The 13,264-nt window shown below is 52.7% G+C and overlaps 1 protein-coding gene across 9 annotated transcripts in view; it reads left to right on the forward strand.

Annotated features, from left to right (window-relative positions):
* Positions 1-13,264, forward strand: part of KDM6B (lysine demethylase 6B) — a 99,405-nt gene that overhangs the window by 39,360 nt on the left and 46,781 nt on the right. For 8 of the 9 annotated variants that reach the window (XM_081886670.1, XM_081886669.1, XM_081886677.1 and 5 more), the window contains 3 exons: positions 8,549-8,680; positions 10,086-10,225; positions 11,520-11,649. In XM_081886670.1, the coding sequence (XP_081742796.1) occupies positions 11,525-11,649 (125 nt within the window). In that variant the 5' untranslated portion in view covers positions 8,549-8,680; positions 10,086-10,225; positions 11,520-11,524. Of the gene's footprint in view, positions 1-3,367; positions 3,507-8,548; positions 8,681-10,085; positions 10,226-11,519; positions 11,650-13,264 lie in introns of those variants that run through there. The other variant, XM_081886673.1, reaches the window with a different exon arrangement.

A 13,264-nucleotide genomic window follows, 5' to 3' on the forward strand; every position in this document is an offset into this window, starting at 1 on the left:
GGGGTCTTCCCATGCTTTGCTCTTTGAGCGCTCCCTCTCCATGCTCCCTGGGGGAAGGACTATGGCTCTGGCGTCTTCCAGAACCCAGAGGAAAAATCCTGTGCGCCTCCCCCTGGACTGGGGTTGGGATGGGGGTCTCCTTGTTAGGATGCCGGTCGCTACCAGGACAGATGAAAGGAAGCCAGTCTTCATGGAGTGCACAGTTAATGTGCGGAACTCCCTGCCACAGGACACCAACTTAAGAGACAGATTCACAGAGGAGGAGAGAGCCACTGATGGCTTATGCGCTTACGGAAACTGGGTGGAAGCCAAGGGAGAAGTGGTCTCGATGCACACATACAAGTGCCTTTGGGTCCCTGCTGCCCTGAATCCATGTGTGTTCCTTACATTTGTGACTTGCTCCCTGCCCAAGTAGGGATGCGGGTGGCTCTGTGGGTTAAAACACAGAGCCTAGGACTTGTCAATCAGAAGGTCGGCGGTTTGAATCCCCGCGACGGTGTGAGCTCCCATTGCTCGGTCCCTACTCCTCCCAACCTAGCAGCTCAAAAGCACGTCCAAGTGCAAGTAGATAAATAGGTACCGCTCCGGCGGGAAGGTAAATGGCGTTTCCGTGCGCTGCTCTGGCTCACCCAAAGTGGCTTAGTCCTGCTGGCCACATGATCTGGAAGCTGTACGCCGGCTCCCTCGGCCAATAGAGTGAGATGAGCACCGCAACCCCAGAGTCGGCCACGACTGGACCTAATGGTCAGGGGTCCCTTTACCTTTACCCTGCCCAAGTGAGGCCTGTGTCTATGTGCTTGCGGTGTTTTCCATGCATTTGCACCCCTTACGAGTGTGCGCTGTGTCTGTGCATACGTCCCCACATGTGTGTCGGTTTGGGTACATCTTTGGGTGGGTGCAAGTGACACATTCTGTATCTCTGGGCATCTTTCTTGACCCGGACAGACACCCACGGTTGGCACCAGCCCAGAGCCCGGTTTGCCCTCCCGAGCCAACGCAGACCCTGCTGTAATGCCCTGCCAGTTGCCTGCGTCTCCTTGCGAGGTGGGGGGCCTGGTCCCTTTAGCAGGAATGAATTAGGACTGCAATGTTTCTTTTGCGGCCTAGCTCCACCTGGAGAGATGTTAGCTCAACTCCCTAGGTGAGCACCTCTCTCGCCTACACCCCCATTAGAGAGAGAGAGAGCCTTTTCGGTGGTGGCTCCCGTGTTGTGGAATTCCCGACCAAGAGAAGCTAGACTGGCTCCTTCTTGGTTATCATTCCTTTCTGACGGTTGCACCACCTCCCACGCCCGCCTTTGTGTCCTTCACCCTCGTGGGCACCCATTCACTCTCGCTTTCTGCCGGTCGCTCCTTCTCCTCATTCACGCCTTGTGTCGATGCCCTCCATGCTCAGGCACACTTACCCGTGATGCGCACAGTCTCCCGTGACTCGCTGCTTCCTCTGCGGTTGGGGCGACTTGCCATTGTCTCTGCTTCCCTTTTCTTGTAAATATGTCCCGTAAGCAGCGAGCAATCTCCGTTTCGGAGAAAACGAACGCGGAGGGGAAACTGAAAGAATCTTTCCCCAAAACAACACAGCTCAGGAGGGGGGGGGGATGTTTCACCCCACCATTGATACAGGGGGAAATTTCTAAACCCTGCTTGCTGGGCGAGCATCAGTCCGCTTGATCTTCTGCCCCGTGGCAGTGGGCAGAGGGGGCACTTTTTCCATTTTGTGCCATGCCCTTCGGGGCATTGGGGGCCAACCCAGCGGTGCCCTTTCTGCCCCACTGGGTTCCGGGCAGCCGCCCCCGGGACCCTTGTCCCCGCGACTTCCTGGAGGCGTGGGAGTGTTGGGAGATCCCCTGCGCATCATGTTCGGTGCGCCGTGCGGGGGCCGCTAACGCGCAAGCCCAGGGAAGGAGGGTCACCTCACCTCCTCACCCAGAACTCTGTGCGTGTGTCGGGATGGGTGGGCACTGAGCGCGAGAGAGGTTGTGGGGGTATGTCAGGCGACGGCGCAATGCTGCGATGTGACAGAGCTGGCGGCTCTAGGTGTGCGTGTGTAGGAGCAAAAGAGAACAACCACACGTGGGTGTGTATCTTTGTGTTTGCGTGCCCGGCTTTTGTTATTTTCGATTTCTAGCATCAAATAGGTGTCTTTTGTGTCTGCTGGGTATGGCCACGCCTTCTCCTTTGGGCTGTGTATCGACAGCTGCTTGCACAGGAAATGGTTCGCTAGACCCGTGTGTGTGTGTGTGTGTGTGTGTGTGTTGGGGTGCATTTCCTGTCCCTCCCCCTACTTCCTCCACTCACACGAGCTGCCTCACTTCCTCCCTGGGTGGACAGTCCCCAGTGACATCCCTGTCGATTTTTCCCATAATGCAACGCTGGCTTTTAGAGCGAGGAATGGTTCTGTGGGGGGCGGGAGGGGCGAGATAATGCTTCTCTGAAGTTGCAGCTGCCTTGGCCTCCTCGCTGGGAGAAATCTCCAGCCTAGTAGTAGCTGCCGTTAACACCCACACATGCGCAGGCCCTGGAGCGGCGAGGGGTGTGCGCCTTGGCACCCTGCTCAGACTGGGTGGAAACTGGACGCTTCTGCTGTCCGAGGGAGGGAGGGAGGGAGGGTGTAGTAGCTGGAGGCTGGGTGAGTCCCCAGACGGGCCAGCCTCACCCTCCTACGCCAGCTCCACTGCCAGGACTTGCCCCCATCGCTTGCTCTTGGCTCGCTCACAGTTGCGTCACAGCTCAGTCCCGAAATCCCCACAGTAGCGTGGCGATTGTGAGGGTTGGCATGAGCGGGACAGAGAGGAGCATGCTCGCTTGTGTGCAAATCGGCAGGGTGCATGGATGTAGCTCGGCGCGGGGAGATGTGGGGCAGTGTCTCACAGTGGTGTGAGCAAGAGAACGAGTGTGTGGTTGGCGTCACCGGCTGGTTCACACCAGAATGCAAGCACACAGACGCACAAAGTTTCCGTACGGCCCGGGGGAATGGCAAGATCATGTAGAAAGCTCCTGCGTGTATGGGCGCACATGGAGATTGCGTGCGTGCATGCAACATGGGCTGCACATGTTTGGAAACAGGCGTGTGTAGCCACACGTGTGGGGGGGTCACGGGTTTCTGAACACGCACAAACACATGTCATTTGGGCCCCGGGTGTGTGCAGATTTGCGTGCTTGTCGAATCCTTGTTCGTTTTATTTTATTTAGGAATGCATGTTCTACATTCTCTGCTGTCTGAAAGAAAGAAAAAACATGTCTTAACAGCATTATGACACACACACACAACCCCAAAATAATCTACGCAACCGAAAAAACACAAATAAACTAGAAGCAGCCCAAGAGTCATCCTAACACGAGCTAACAGAACTGGAATTTGGAATTGTCAACAAACAGAGTCCTCTGGGATTCCTTTGCCGTTGCAGCTACTTTTTCACCTTGGGGGTGGTCAGCCAGTCGAGATGGTGAAGACAAGGGTGCCCTGGGTGGCAAAGCGGCCCAGAACCTGGATCTCGGTATTGGAAGGTGTGTATGCCTGGCCTTACAGACTTGCGGTTCAACCTGAGGCATATGTTGGGGGCCGGGGCGCTGGTGTCCTGTTCCGGAGCTGAGCTCACAAGGGTGAGAAAATGCAGCGCGTATGTCTTTGCTGGTGATTCGGATCTCGCAAGAGTGTGAGCATGCAGGGAGTGTGGAAGTAGTCCATCGGTGAACTCTCGAGGCAGGTAGCACAGATTCCCCAATTCGGAATGGCTCTGCAAAGTTGTGTGTGCAGGGCAAGCGAAGGGCTTTAGACCCCTGTGCCTCTTCGGGTGGGATCTCAACTTTCAGTCGGTGTGGTGTCTGTGCTCAGCCTCCACAGCTGGAAACAGAAATGCTTCTGAATTTCTCTATGTACCATATAATCATATTTGTATACAGTAGGGCTGTAATATCGCCCAAAACCGGTTTCAAGTCCATATCATAATTTTCATAATGTTGACCTGGCGATATATTGCGAATCACGATGTGTGTGTGTGCTGCGCCAAATTCGCAATGTGGGAAGAAACATGAAGCTAGCCAGTGGTTCTCGACATTGCTCCATCCTTACTTCAGACATCGCGATGTATTGGTATATCATAATGTTTAGCCAATAATGCATTGCAATGTTGAAAACCAGATATTGCCCAGCCCTAGTTATTGGGCAACAACCGTTTTGCCCTGGGGTTACGTTCCTGACCCCATGACGGTGGAGAGCCTTTTCCCAGCCTTTTCCAGGTCGCGGTGATATGCGCATGCGCGGTCGTGCGTTAATTGGACGTGCGTAAATCGGCCATTGGCTGTAGACGGCAATACACCTAGGGAATAATTTCAGAATGGAGTGCATCTTGGGTGATGCTAACACACTGGGCAGGCGTTGTAACTTTCCCTGAGCTTACCTGTGTCAGAACAGCCTGTTTTTCGGGCATATTATTAGCATGCGTCTTCTCCATGTCCAATTTGTCGTGCATGCCTCCGGAGGTTTTGCGTCATGTCCCCAGCAGCCTCATTGCCGTGATTTGCCTGTGTGTAAAACCCAAGCGCCGAGCACCCTTGGCGTGTCCCATGCTCTGTTGCTGGCGTGCGGTTGGCGCATTCGGAACGGAGGCTCGACTTTCTCTCGCGCCCTCGATGGCGGAGAGACCAATTGCCCCTGGGACGCCTCCTCTCTGCCCCCCTCGCCACATTTCACAAGGCAGGAGTATGCACTTACGACATGCCCCCCCCCCCGGCCTTACTTGCTCCTATGCAACCGCCGCCGCTGCCCCGTCCCGCCCCGAGCCAAACTTAGCTCTCGTCTCTTCCAGAAATAGCCGTGGTCTTTGGCTTCAGGGTTGCTATTTGGTCTGGACGTAAATTCACTCCCCGGCTCTCCCTATCCTGAGTTAAAGGTTGGGAGGAGGGCCCTGTTAATACCCCCCACCCCCAACTTGTGTGTGTGTGTGTGTGTGTGTGTTTGGGGGTTTCCTAACTGCAGCCATGTTTGGGGCAGTCAGACCCCCGGCTGCCTCTCCCAGCACCCCTCCAGTAGCCGTGGGTGGACTCACGAGACACTGTCTGGCTCACGCCCACGGTAGGCTGACCACACCGGTGCTGCTGGCGGAGGGGGGGGCGGCGGCTGGTGTGTTTGGCCCAGGCTTATGGCAGGACGTAGACCCAGACATGCTTGGGGTTGAGGCGAAAAGACTGTGTGAGCCGTGAGTCACCGGCGGTGACTAGCGAGCCCCTTCTTTCCTTTTCCTTCGCCGTCGTGGGGCAGCGTGGGAAAAAGTTGCCTCCGGTTTGTTTCCGCCAAACCCCAGGCCTGCAAACTCCCCCCACCCCTCTCTTTGCAGTGGTTGAGGCAGATTATTTTGGGATGGGAGGCGGCGGGGGGCGGGGAGAGAAGGAATAAATCCCTTCAATGCCTCACAAGCCTTATGCATAAGGCTGGGTGATCCCGGGACCTTGTTCCAGCTGCCACCCTCGCCCACCAGCGCAGGGAAGCAGCAGTCGAATCATAGAACCATAGAGATGGAAGGGACCCTGAAGGTCATCCAGCCCAGCCCGCCCCCTGCAATGCAGGAATAGGCATGCGCAGAGTGCTTTCCCCTTGACACTCTGTCACCAGGATTCGCACCCAGCAATGGGGCTTTTCAGGACAGTGACGTGGGCACAACCCGCTAAGAAAATGATCACAGAGTCTCTGCGCACACTGAGCCAGAAAATATCACTGGCAGGTCTTTTGTCTGCAACCCAGATTTCCTGGTGTTTGTGTGTGTTGTTAAAAGTTAGAGGATACCTGACAAGGATACCTGTGCACAGGTTAGAGCAGAAATTTTGTTGGAGCAGAAATTGGACAGCATCACACACACACACACACACACTGGCCTGAGCCAGAAAATATCACTGACAGGTCTTTTGTCTGCAACCCAGATTTCCTGGTGTGTGTGTGTTGTTAAAAGTTAGAAGCCTGACAAGGATACCTGCTCACAGGTTGGAGCAGAAATTTTGTTGGAGCAGAAATTGGACACACACACAACACGGCTTTACTCTCTCATGTACCAAGCAGAAGCAAAATTTGAGTTTTTTTTAAACTTGGGGCAACTCTCATGGCGGGTGGTGTGAATTTCAGTTTTTTTAATTTTAACCGCTCACCCTGTGCTTCTTAGCTGCACTAGGAAGGGAGAAATGAAATAGCAAAATATTATTTTCACACACGTACCCACATTTTAAAAGGTGGAGAGAGAGATACTGAAGCATACGACAACCTTGCAATTTAGGCCAGTGCGATTATCTCCGTTTTGCGGGCTGCTCAGCGCACACATCCACATGTGTGTGTGTGTGTCTGTGTGTGTATGTTGTGGAGGACCATGAATTGCAGTCTTTTTCAGCTTGCTTGCCACATTTCCTCATGGGGGCGGGGAAGGCCACGGGCAGGTGGAGCCATGGGCAGGACTGTTTGGGGAAATGGGTTTGGCTTTTACCTTTGCAAAGTGCACTATGTTGTGGATACGAGCAAAGATCGGAGGTTTCTGCAAACACACGCACACCCCTCTCTGCCCAGACAAACAAGAGGCAATGCATCTGTTGGAAGTGGACCAGAGTGGCTGGGGCACAAAAAACAAATCTGTTATTGTTGGGGCTGATGGGAGTTGTAGTCCGAGTCAAGGTGGGCGCCACGTTGTGGAAAGCTGATCTGACCGGCATTGGCTCTCTGGGGTTTTCAGCCGTGAAACCTTTTCCGGCCCCTGCTTAGAATTGGTAGAGGTATGAACCTGCTCTGCCCCAGTGTGTGCAAATCGCCCGAAATCATTGCGACAGCCGTGTTGAAAACCAGAGCGCATAACCTCTGCATGCACATCATGTCTTGCAACAAGCAGACCACCCCTCTCATTCCTGCAGTTTGAAACGACAAGGGAAACAGTAATTATTAGTTATCTGTAGCAGTTGTGCGATTTAATAACACGACTAACAAGTTGTGGGGACGTAGGGGATGCGGGTGGCGCTGTGGGTAAAAGCCTCAGCGCCTAGGGCTTGCCGATCGAAAGGTCGGCGGTTCGAATCCCCGCGGCGGGGTGCGCTCCCGTCTTTCGGTCCCAGCGCCTGCCAACCTAGCAGTTCGAAAGCACCCTCGGGTGCAAGTAGATAAATAGGGACCGCTTTCTAGCAGGAAGGTAAACGGCGTTTCCGTGTGCAGCTCTGGCTCGCCAGAGCAGCGATGTCACGCTGGCCACGTGACCCGGAAGTGTCTTCGGACAGCGCTGGCCCCTGGCCTCTTGAGTGAGATGGGCGAACAACCCCAGAGTCTGGCAAGACTGGCCCGTACGGGCAGGGGTACCTTTACCTTTAACAAGTCAGGATCAGCGCATATGTTTTGTGGCGCCTTAAAGGCTAACGCATTTGCTATGGTGCAGGTTTCTGCGGACTACAGACAGCTTCATCTTATGCAGGAAGTGTTGCCCTGAGGGCGTTGAGTGTGCTTTTTTGAAGGGAGATGCTCAGTAGCTGGTGTTGGTTGTAGCAATTACGAGTGTCAGACTAGGAACTGGGAGAGCAGGGTTCAAAACCCACATGAAGGCCACTGGGGGATGACATTGGGCCAGTCACTAACTGTTAGCCAAAGAAAAGGAAAAAAAGGTAAAGGACCCCTGACAATTAAGTCCAGTCACAGATGACTCTGGGGTTGTTGCGCTCATCTCACTTTACAGGCCGAGGGAACCGGCGTTTGTCCGCAGACAGTTTTTCCGGGTCATGTGGCTGGCATGACTAAACCGCTTCTGGTGCAATGAAACACCGTGACGGAAACCAGAGTGCACGGAAACGACGTTTACCTTCTCACCGCAGCGGTACCTATTTATCTACTTGCACTGGTGTGCTTTCAAACTGCTAGGTTGGCAGGAGCTGGGACTGAGGAACAGGAGCTCACGCTGTCGCGGGGATTTGAACCGCCGACCTTCTGATCGGCAAGCCCAAGAGGCTCCGTGGTTTAGACCACAGCGCCACCCGCGTCCTACCTCATAGGGTGGTTGTTGGGATTAAACGAGGAGAAGGTGAACTTCATCTGCCACGCTGGGCTCCTTGGAAGAGGAGGAGGAAGGATATGAATGCATCATATAATTAATAGTGAAGTCAGGGGGAAATAAAAGGCAGAGGAGCACAGGGATAATGATGTACTTGACAACAACGGTTGTCAGGCGCAATTCTATGCCAATAATAATAATAATGTCGCCTCTTAAGGTACTGCTGGTTTTGCTGCTTTTAGCAGCTTTTGTTAAAAAGAAACACCACTGCAATTAAGGAGTCATAAGGAATTACAGAGACAAAACACCTGGCAGTTTTATTTAATGGTAAAAAGGTCTCATGCAGTTTCCAGGAGAGATCCCACATGCAGCACGTCTCAGGTGGGGGGCAAAGGTCTTCCCGCCCCCAACTGCCCCCCCCCCACAAGCTGCCCCTGCCCAACAAAAGCGCCTCTCCTTTGCAGAACATTGTGCAGAGTTCCGAAGCAGCCTCCTCGAAAGACTAACCCAAGCCATTCTCTCTTTTTCTATCTCTACGATTTCCAGACCTCATTAGGAGACGGAGGTGAAAGATGATTGGCGGCCACGTGGAGGACGTCGTGTGATTGGCCGTCTTCTAGGAGAGAAAGAGAGAGAAAGAGACAGAGAGAGCCACTCAGAGCTTCTCCAGCACAGTAGGTGTGTGCAGGCTGCGATTTCCATCTGGAGAGGCAGAAGGGTTGGGTGTGGCAGGGCAAGGGTTAACCTTGGGGCTGGCAGGAGCAGAAGCCCCGCCTCCCTTCCCCACTTGAAGGAATTCCATTGGAGGGAGGGCAAAGGAGACCCTGTGTTGATTGGATGAGAGGAACACATGGCTCTGTTAACTCTTTCTTTCCTGCTGCTTAACTCTATATCCACAGGGAATGAGTTTCTGCTACTAAATTAATTGCGTCCAGCCCACTAATAAGGCAGAACCGAGGAAACTTGATATAAAACCACTGCAACATGTGTTTGTGTTTAATTATATAAAATTTTAGGAGTTCACATTCCTTTGAATGTTGTTTTGCATACACCTTTTGTTGCTTTCAGCAGTAAGAGAAACAAAAATACATTGTGTTTACAATAAATAGCCTACAGACATTTGTATGATTTGAATTTGTGATTTCCAATTCAGGCCATGTTCATATTGATTTAATCTAAAATGGAGATCATCCACCCGAATGACTTAACGCCAAGATTTGGGGTGAATTTAATTGGATTTTAAGGAACAAACATCAAAGCTTCCAACATTATTGTTTATCCTATCTGTGGCTGGCCTTAATCTAGATAATCTTTTTCCCACCTGCGTTTGACTACAACTCCCATTATCTCATGGCTGGGCTGGCTCAGGCTGATGGCAGGTGTAGTCAAAGCGAGAGGGCACCAGGTTGGCTAAGGCAGATCGGTGAGGAAAAGGGTGAGGACCTACATTGGCTCCCAGGACGTTTCCAAGCCCAATTCAAAGTGCTAGTGTTGACCTTTAAAGCCCTAAATGGCCTCGGTCCAGTATACCTGAAGGAGCGTCTCCACCCCCATCGTTCTGCCCGGACACTGAGGTCCAGCACCGAGGGCCTTCTGGCGGTTCCCTCATTGCGAGAAGCAAAGCTACAGGGAACCAGGCAGAGGGCCTTCTCGGTAGTGGCACCCGCCCTGTGGAACGCCCTCCCAGCAGATGTCAAAGCGATAAACAACTACCTGACATTCAGAAGACATCTTAAGGCAGCCCTGTTCAGGGAAGTTTTTAATGTGTGACATTTTAGTGTATTTTTGGTTTCTATGGAAGCCACCCAGAGTGGCTGGGGGGACCCAGCCAGATGGGCGGGGTACAAATAATAAATTATTATTATTATTATGAGGAAACTGGGTGCCTTTCAGATGTTGTTGGACTACAATTCCCCTCAGCTACCACAGCCAGTGATCTGGGATGATGGGAGTTGTAGTCCAGGAACCTCGAGAGGCCTCTGCTTGTCCTCCCTGGGAATCTAGACCCAAGGTGGGCAATTGAAGCAAACATATTTGTGAATTGCAAGTAATTCGTGTGCTCTCTTTTTTCTCTCCCCCTCAGCATTTTATGTGGCTGTGACTGGAGGAGGGGAATAAACCAGAGGAAACTGCAGCAAGCCGCGACTGGGTGGGGGCACCCGTCGCTCAGATCCGGGGGGGTGGAGGGTGGGGTACCAAGGCGCATCCACCACAGCAGGAGAGGTAAAAATAATAATAATAATTACTTGGGGAAATGAATAATGTGCTCATTTGTTGTTGTTGGGGTGGAATAGCAAAGTGGGGGCCGTGAGCTTAGTTGGGTTGGGGGCTGCAAGATACAGTGGTGCCTCGCAAGACGAAATTAATCCGTTCCGTGAGGCTCTTCGTATAGCGGTTTTTTCGTCTTGCGAAGCAAGCCCATTGACAGCTTAGCGGATTAGCGCTACAGCTGTCAAGCGGCTTCCAGCGATCAGCTGTTAAGCGGCTTATCAGCGGATCAGCTGATAAGCGGCTTAGCGGCTTAAGAAAAGGGCGAAAAAAGCAAGAAAAAACCGCTGGGGGATGCAAGATTTTTTCGTCTTGCGAAGCAACCCCATAGGGGAATTCGTTTTGCGAAGCGCCTCCAAAACGGAAAACCCTTTTGTCTAGCGGGTTTTTCGTCTTGCGAGGCGTTCGTCTTGCGGGGCACCACTGTATGTATTTGCATATTTCTATGTTTACTTCAAAGAATCTGTACCCCTTCTGCGTGGTGTAGTGGTTAAGGGCGATAGACTCGTGGGTTCGCGTCTCCGCTCCTCCACATGCAGCTGCTGGGTGACCTTGGGCCAGTCACACTTCTCTGAAGTCTCTCAGCCCCACTCACCTCACAGAGTACTTGTTGTGGGGGAGGAAGGGAAAAGGAGAATGTCAGAGCCTCCTTCGGGTAGTGATAAAGCGGGATATCAAATCCAAAGCCTTCTTCTTCTTTCCATTTTTAATAAAATTTAAGCCCCCAAATGGCTTAACCAAAATTATAAATTCCGAAACGCACGTTTTGGCAATTGTCGCAAAAGTGAAATCTTGCACTAGCAGCAACTAATTATCTGGGCGTATGAATATGAAAATAAAGTTCTAAATTAAGTGCTGTGAGGTGCAGAGGGGGCACACATAGAAGGCTGCCTAGTGGTTGGGGTGGGGCAGTCATTTGAAAGGGAAGTTGCTAGACGGGAAAGGAGGGCTGGGAGAAACTGTCCCATATCCCTATGAAGAGCAGCTGGCAGGATGGACAGGAGCGGGCCTTGGACGGGGATGCTGGACTTGCGGGTCCAGGGAGCTGGAATGAGCTCCATATTGTGTTTTGGGGGGGTGGGGCTGAGATTGTGGGAGGAGCCAGCAGCTGGAAGGGGTGGGCCTTAGGAGGAGAAGGGTGATGGGTTAGCCAGAGGCAGGCAGGGAGGAGGAGGAGGAATTGGCCTCCATGAAGGTGGGAAGGAGCTCCCTGCTTGACGCCTGAACCCCACTTCTCCCCCCATCACAGGCTGGATGCATCGCACAGTGGAACAGTTGGGGGGCCGTGCTGGACGGGACCCCTTTTCTCTCGGCAACCTGGGCTGCAGCGGCAACGCCTGGAGCTCCTGCCATTCCCGACCATGGCTCCAGGGCGGCAGGTGAGTGGCTTACGGCTGGGGAGGTGGGAGCTGCTGGGAGTTGTAGTCCAAAGGGGCGGCGCTGGCCAGGGCAGATGGGAGTTGTAGTCCAGGAAGCACCAGGAAGCTCTCCAGCTTGGCGAAGGCTGTTCCACACCTGCAATGCGTGTACGTACGGGTGTGTGTGTGTGTGTGTATTGTTGTTGTTTAGTTGTGTCCGACTCTTCGTGACCCCCTGGACCAGAGCACGCCAGGCACTCCTGTCTTCCACTGCCTCCCGCAGTTTGGTCAAACTCATGCTGGGAGCTTCGAGAACAGTGTCCCACCATCTCGTCCTCCGTCATCTCCTTCTCCTTGTGCCTCCATCTTTCCCAACATCAGGGTCTTTTCCAGGGAGTCTTCTCTTCTCATGAGGTGGCCAAAGTCTTGGAGCCTCAGCTTCAGGATCTGTCCTTCCAGTGAGCACTCAGGGCTGATTTCCTTAAGAATGGAGAGGTCGGATCTTCTTGCAGTCCATGGGACTCTCCAGAGTCTCCTCCAGCACCAGAATTCAAAAGCATCAATTATTCGGCGATCAGCCTTCTTTATGGTCCACCTCTCACTTCCATACATCACTACTGGGAAAAGCATAGCTTTAACTATATGGACCTTTGTTGGCAAGGTGATGTCTCTGCTTTTTAAGATGCTGTCTAGGTTTGTCATTGCTTTTCTCCCAAGAAGCATGCGTCTTTTGATTTCGTGACTGCTGTCACCATCTGCAGTGATCATGGAGCCCAAGAAAGTAAAATCTCTCACTGCCTCCATTTCTTCCCCTTCTATTTGCCAGGAGGTGATGGGACCAGAGGCCATGATCTTCGTTTTTTTGATGTTGAGCTTCAGACCATATTTTGCGCTCTCCTGTGTGTGTGTGTGTGTGTGTGTGTACACACACACATACATACACAAATATATATATATATAATTCATGTGTACACACCTGCAAAGCAAACACACCCACAGCTATGCAAAGAATCGTGGGCGATGAATTGCATTCGCCTAACCCGAGCGCCCTCCATAAAACCGCACCCGTTGGAGTTTAGACGTAGCGCTGAATGCTCTGAGAGAGGTTTCGCCTCTCCCTCTCTCCTCCACCCCTCTCACTTCAGCCCCCTGTGTTTTGGCTGCCACAGCTTCCTCTGCAAAGCAGGAAGGAAAGGGGCCCCGCATCTGACTTCCCACCCCTACCCCCCATCTTTCAAATAGTTTAGATGCCCCACCTGCCCTCTGGAACTCCCTGCCTGTTGACACCAGGCAGACTCCTTCCCTGTGCTACCCAGTGTGGTGTAGTGGTTAAGAGCAGTGGACTCGTAATCTGGTGAACCGGGTTTGCATCTCCGCTCCTCCACCTGCAGCTGCTGGGTGACCTTGCGCTAGTCACACTTCTCTGAAGTCTCTCAGCCCCACTCACCTCACAGAGTGTTTGTTGTGGGGGAGGAAGCGAAAGGAGAATGTTAGCCGCTTTGCGACTCCTTCAGGTAGTGATAAAGCAGGATATCAAATCCAAACTCCTCCTCCTCCTCCTCTTCTTCTTCTCTGTGTGGCATCTGCTGAAAATACGTCCCAGGTGTTTGGGAGGCGGACACGAATATGAATCTGC

The sequence above is a fragment of the Podarcis melisellensis genome (assembly GCF_964234715.1).
Source record: "Podarcis melisellensis genome assembly, chromosome: 13".
In the NCBI taxonomy this organism is placed as follows: domain Eukaryota; kingdom Metazoa; phylum Chordata; class Lepidosauria; order Squamata; family Lacertidae; genus Podarcis; species Podarcis melisellensis.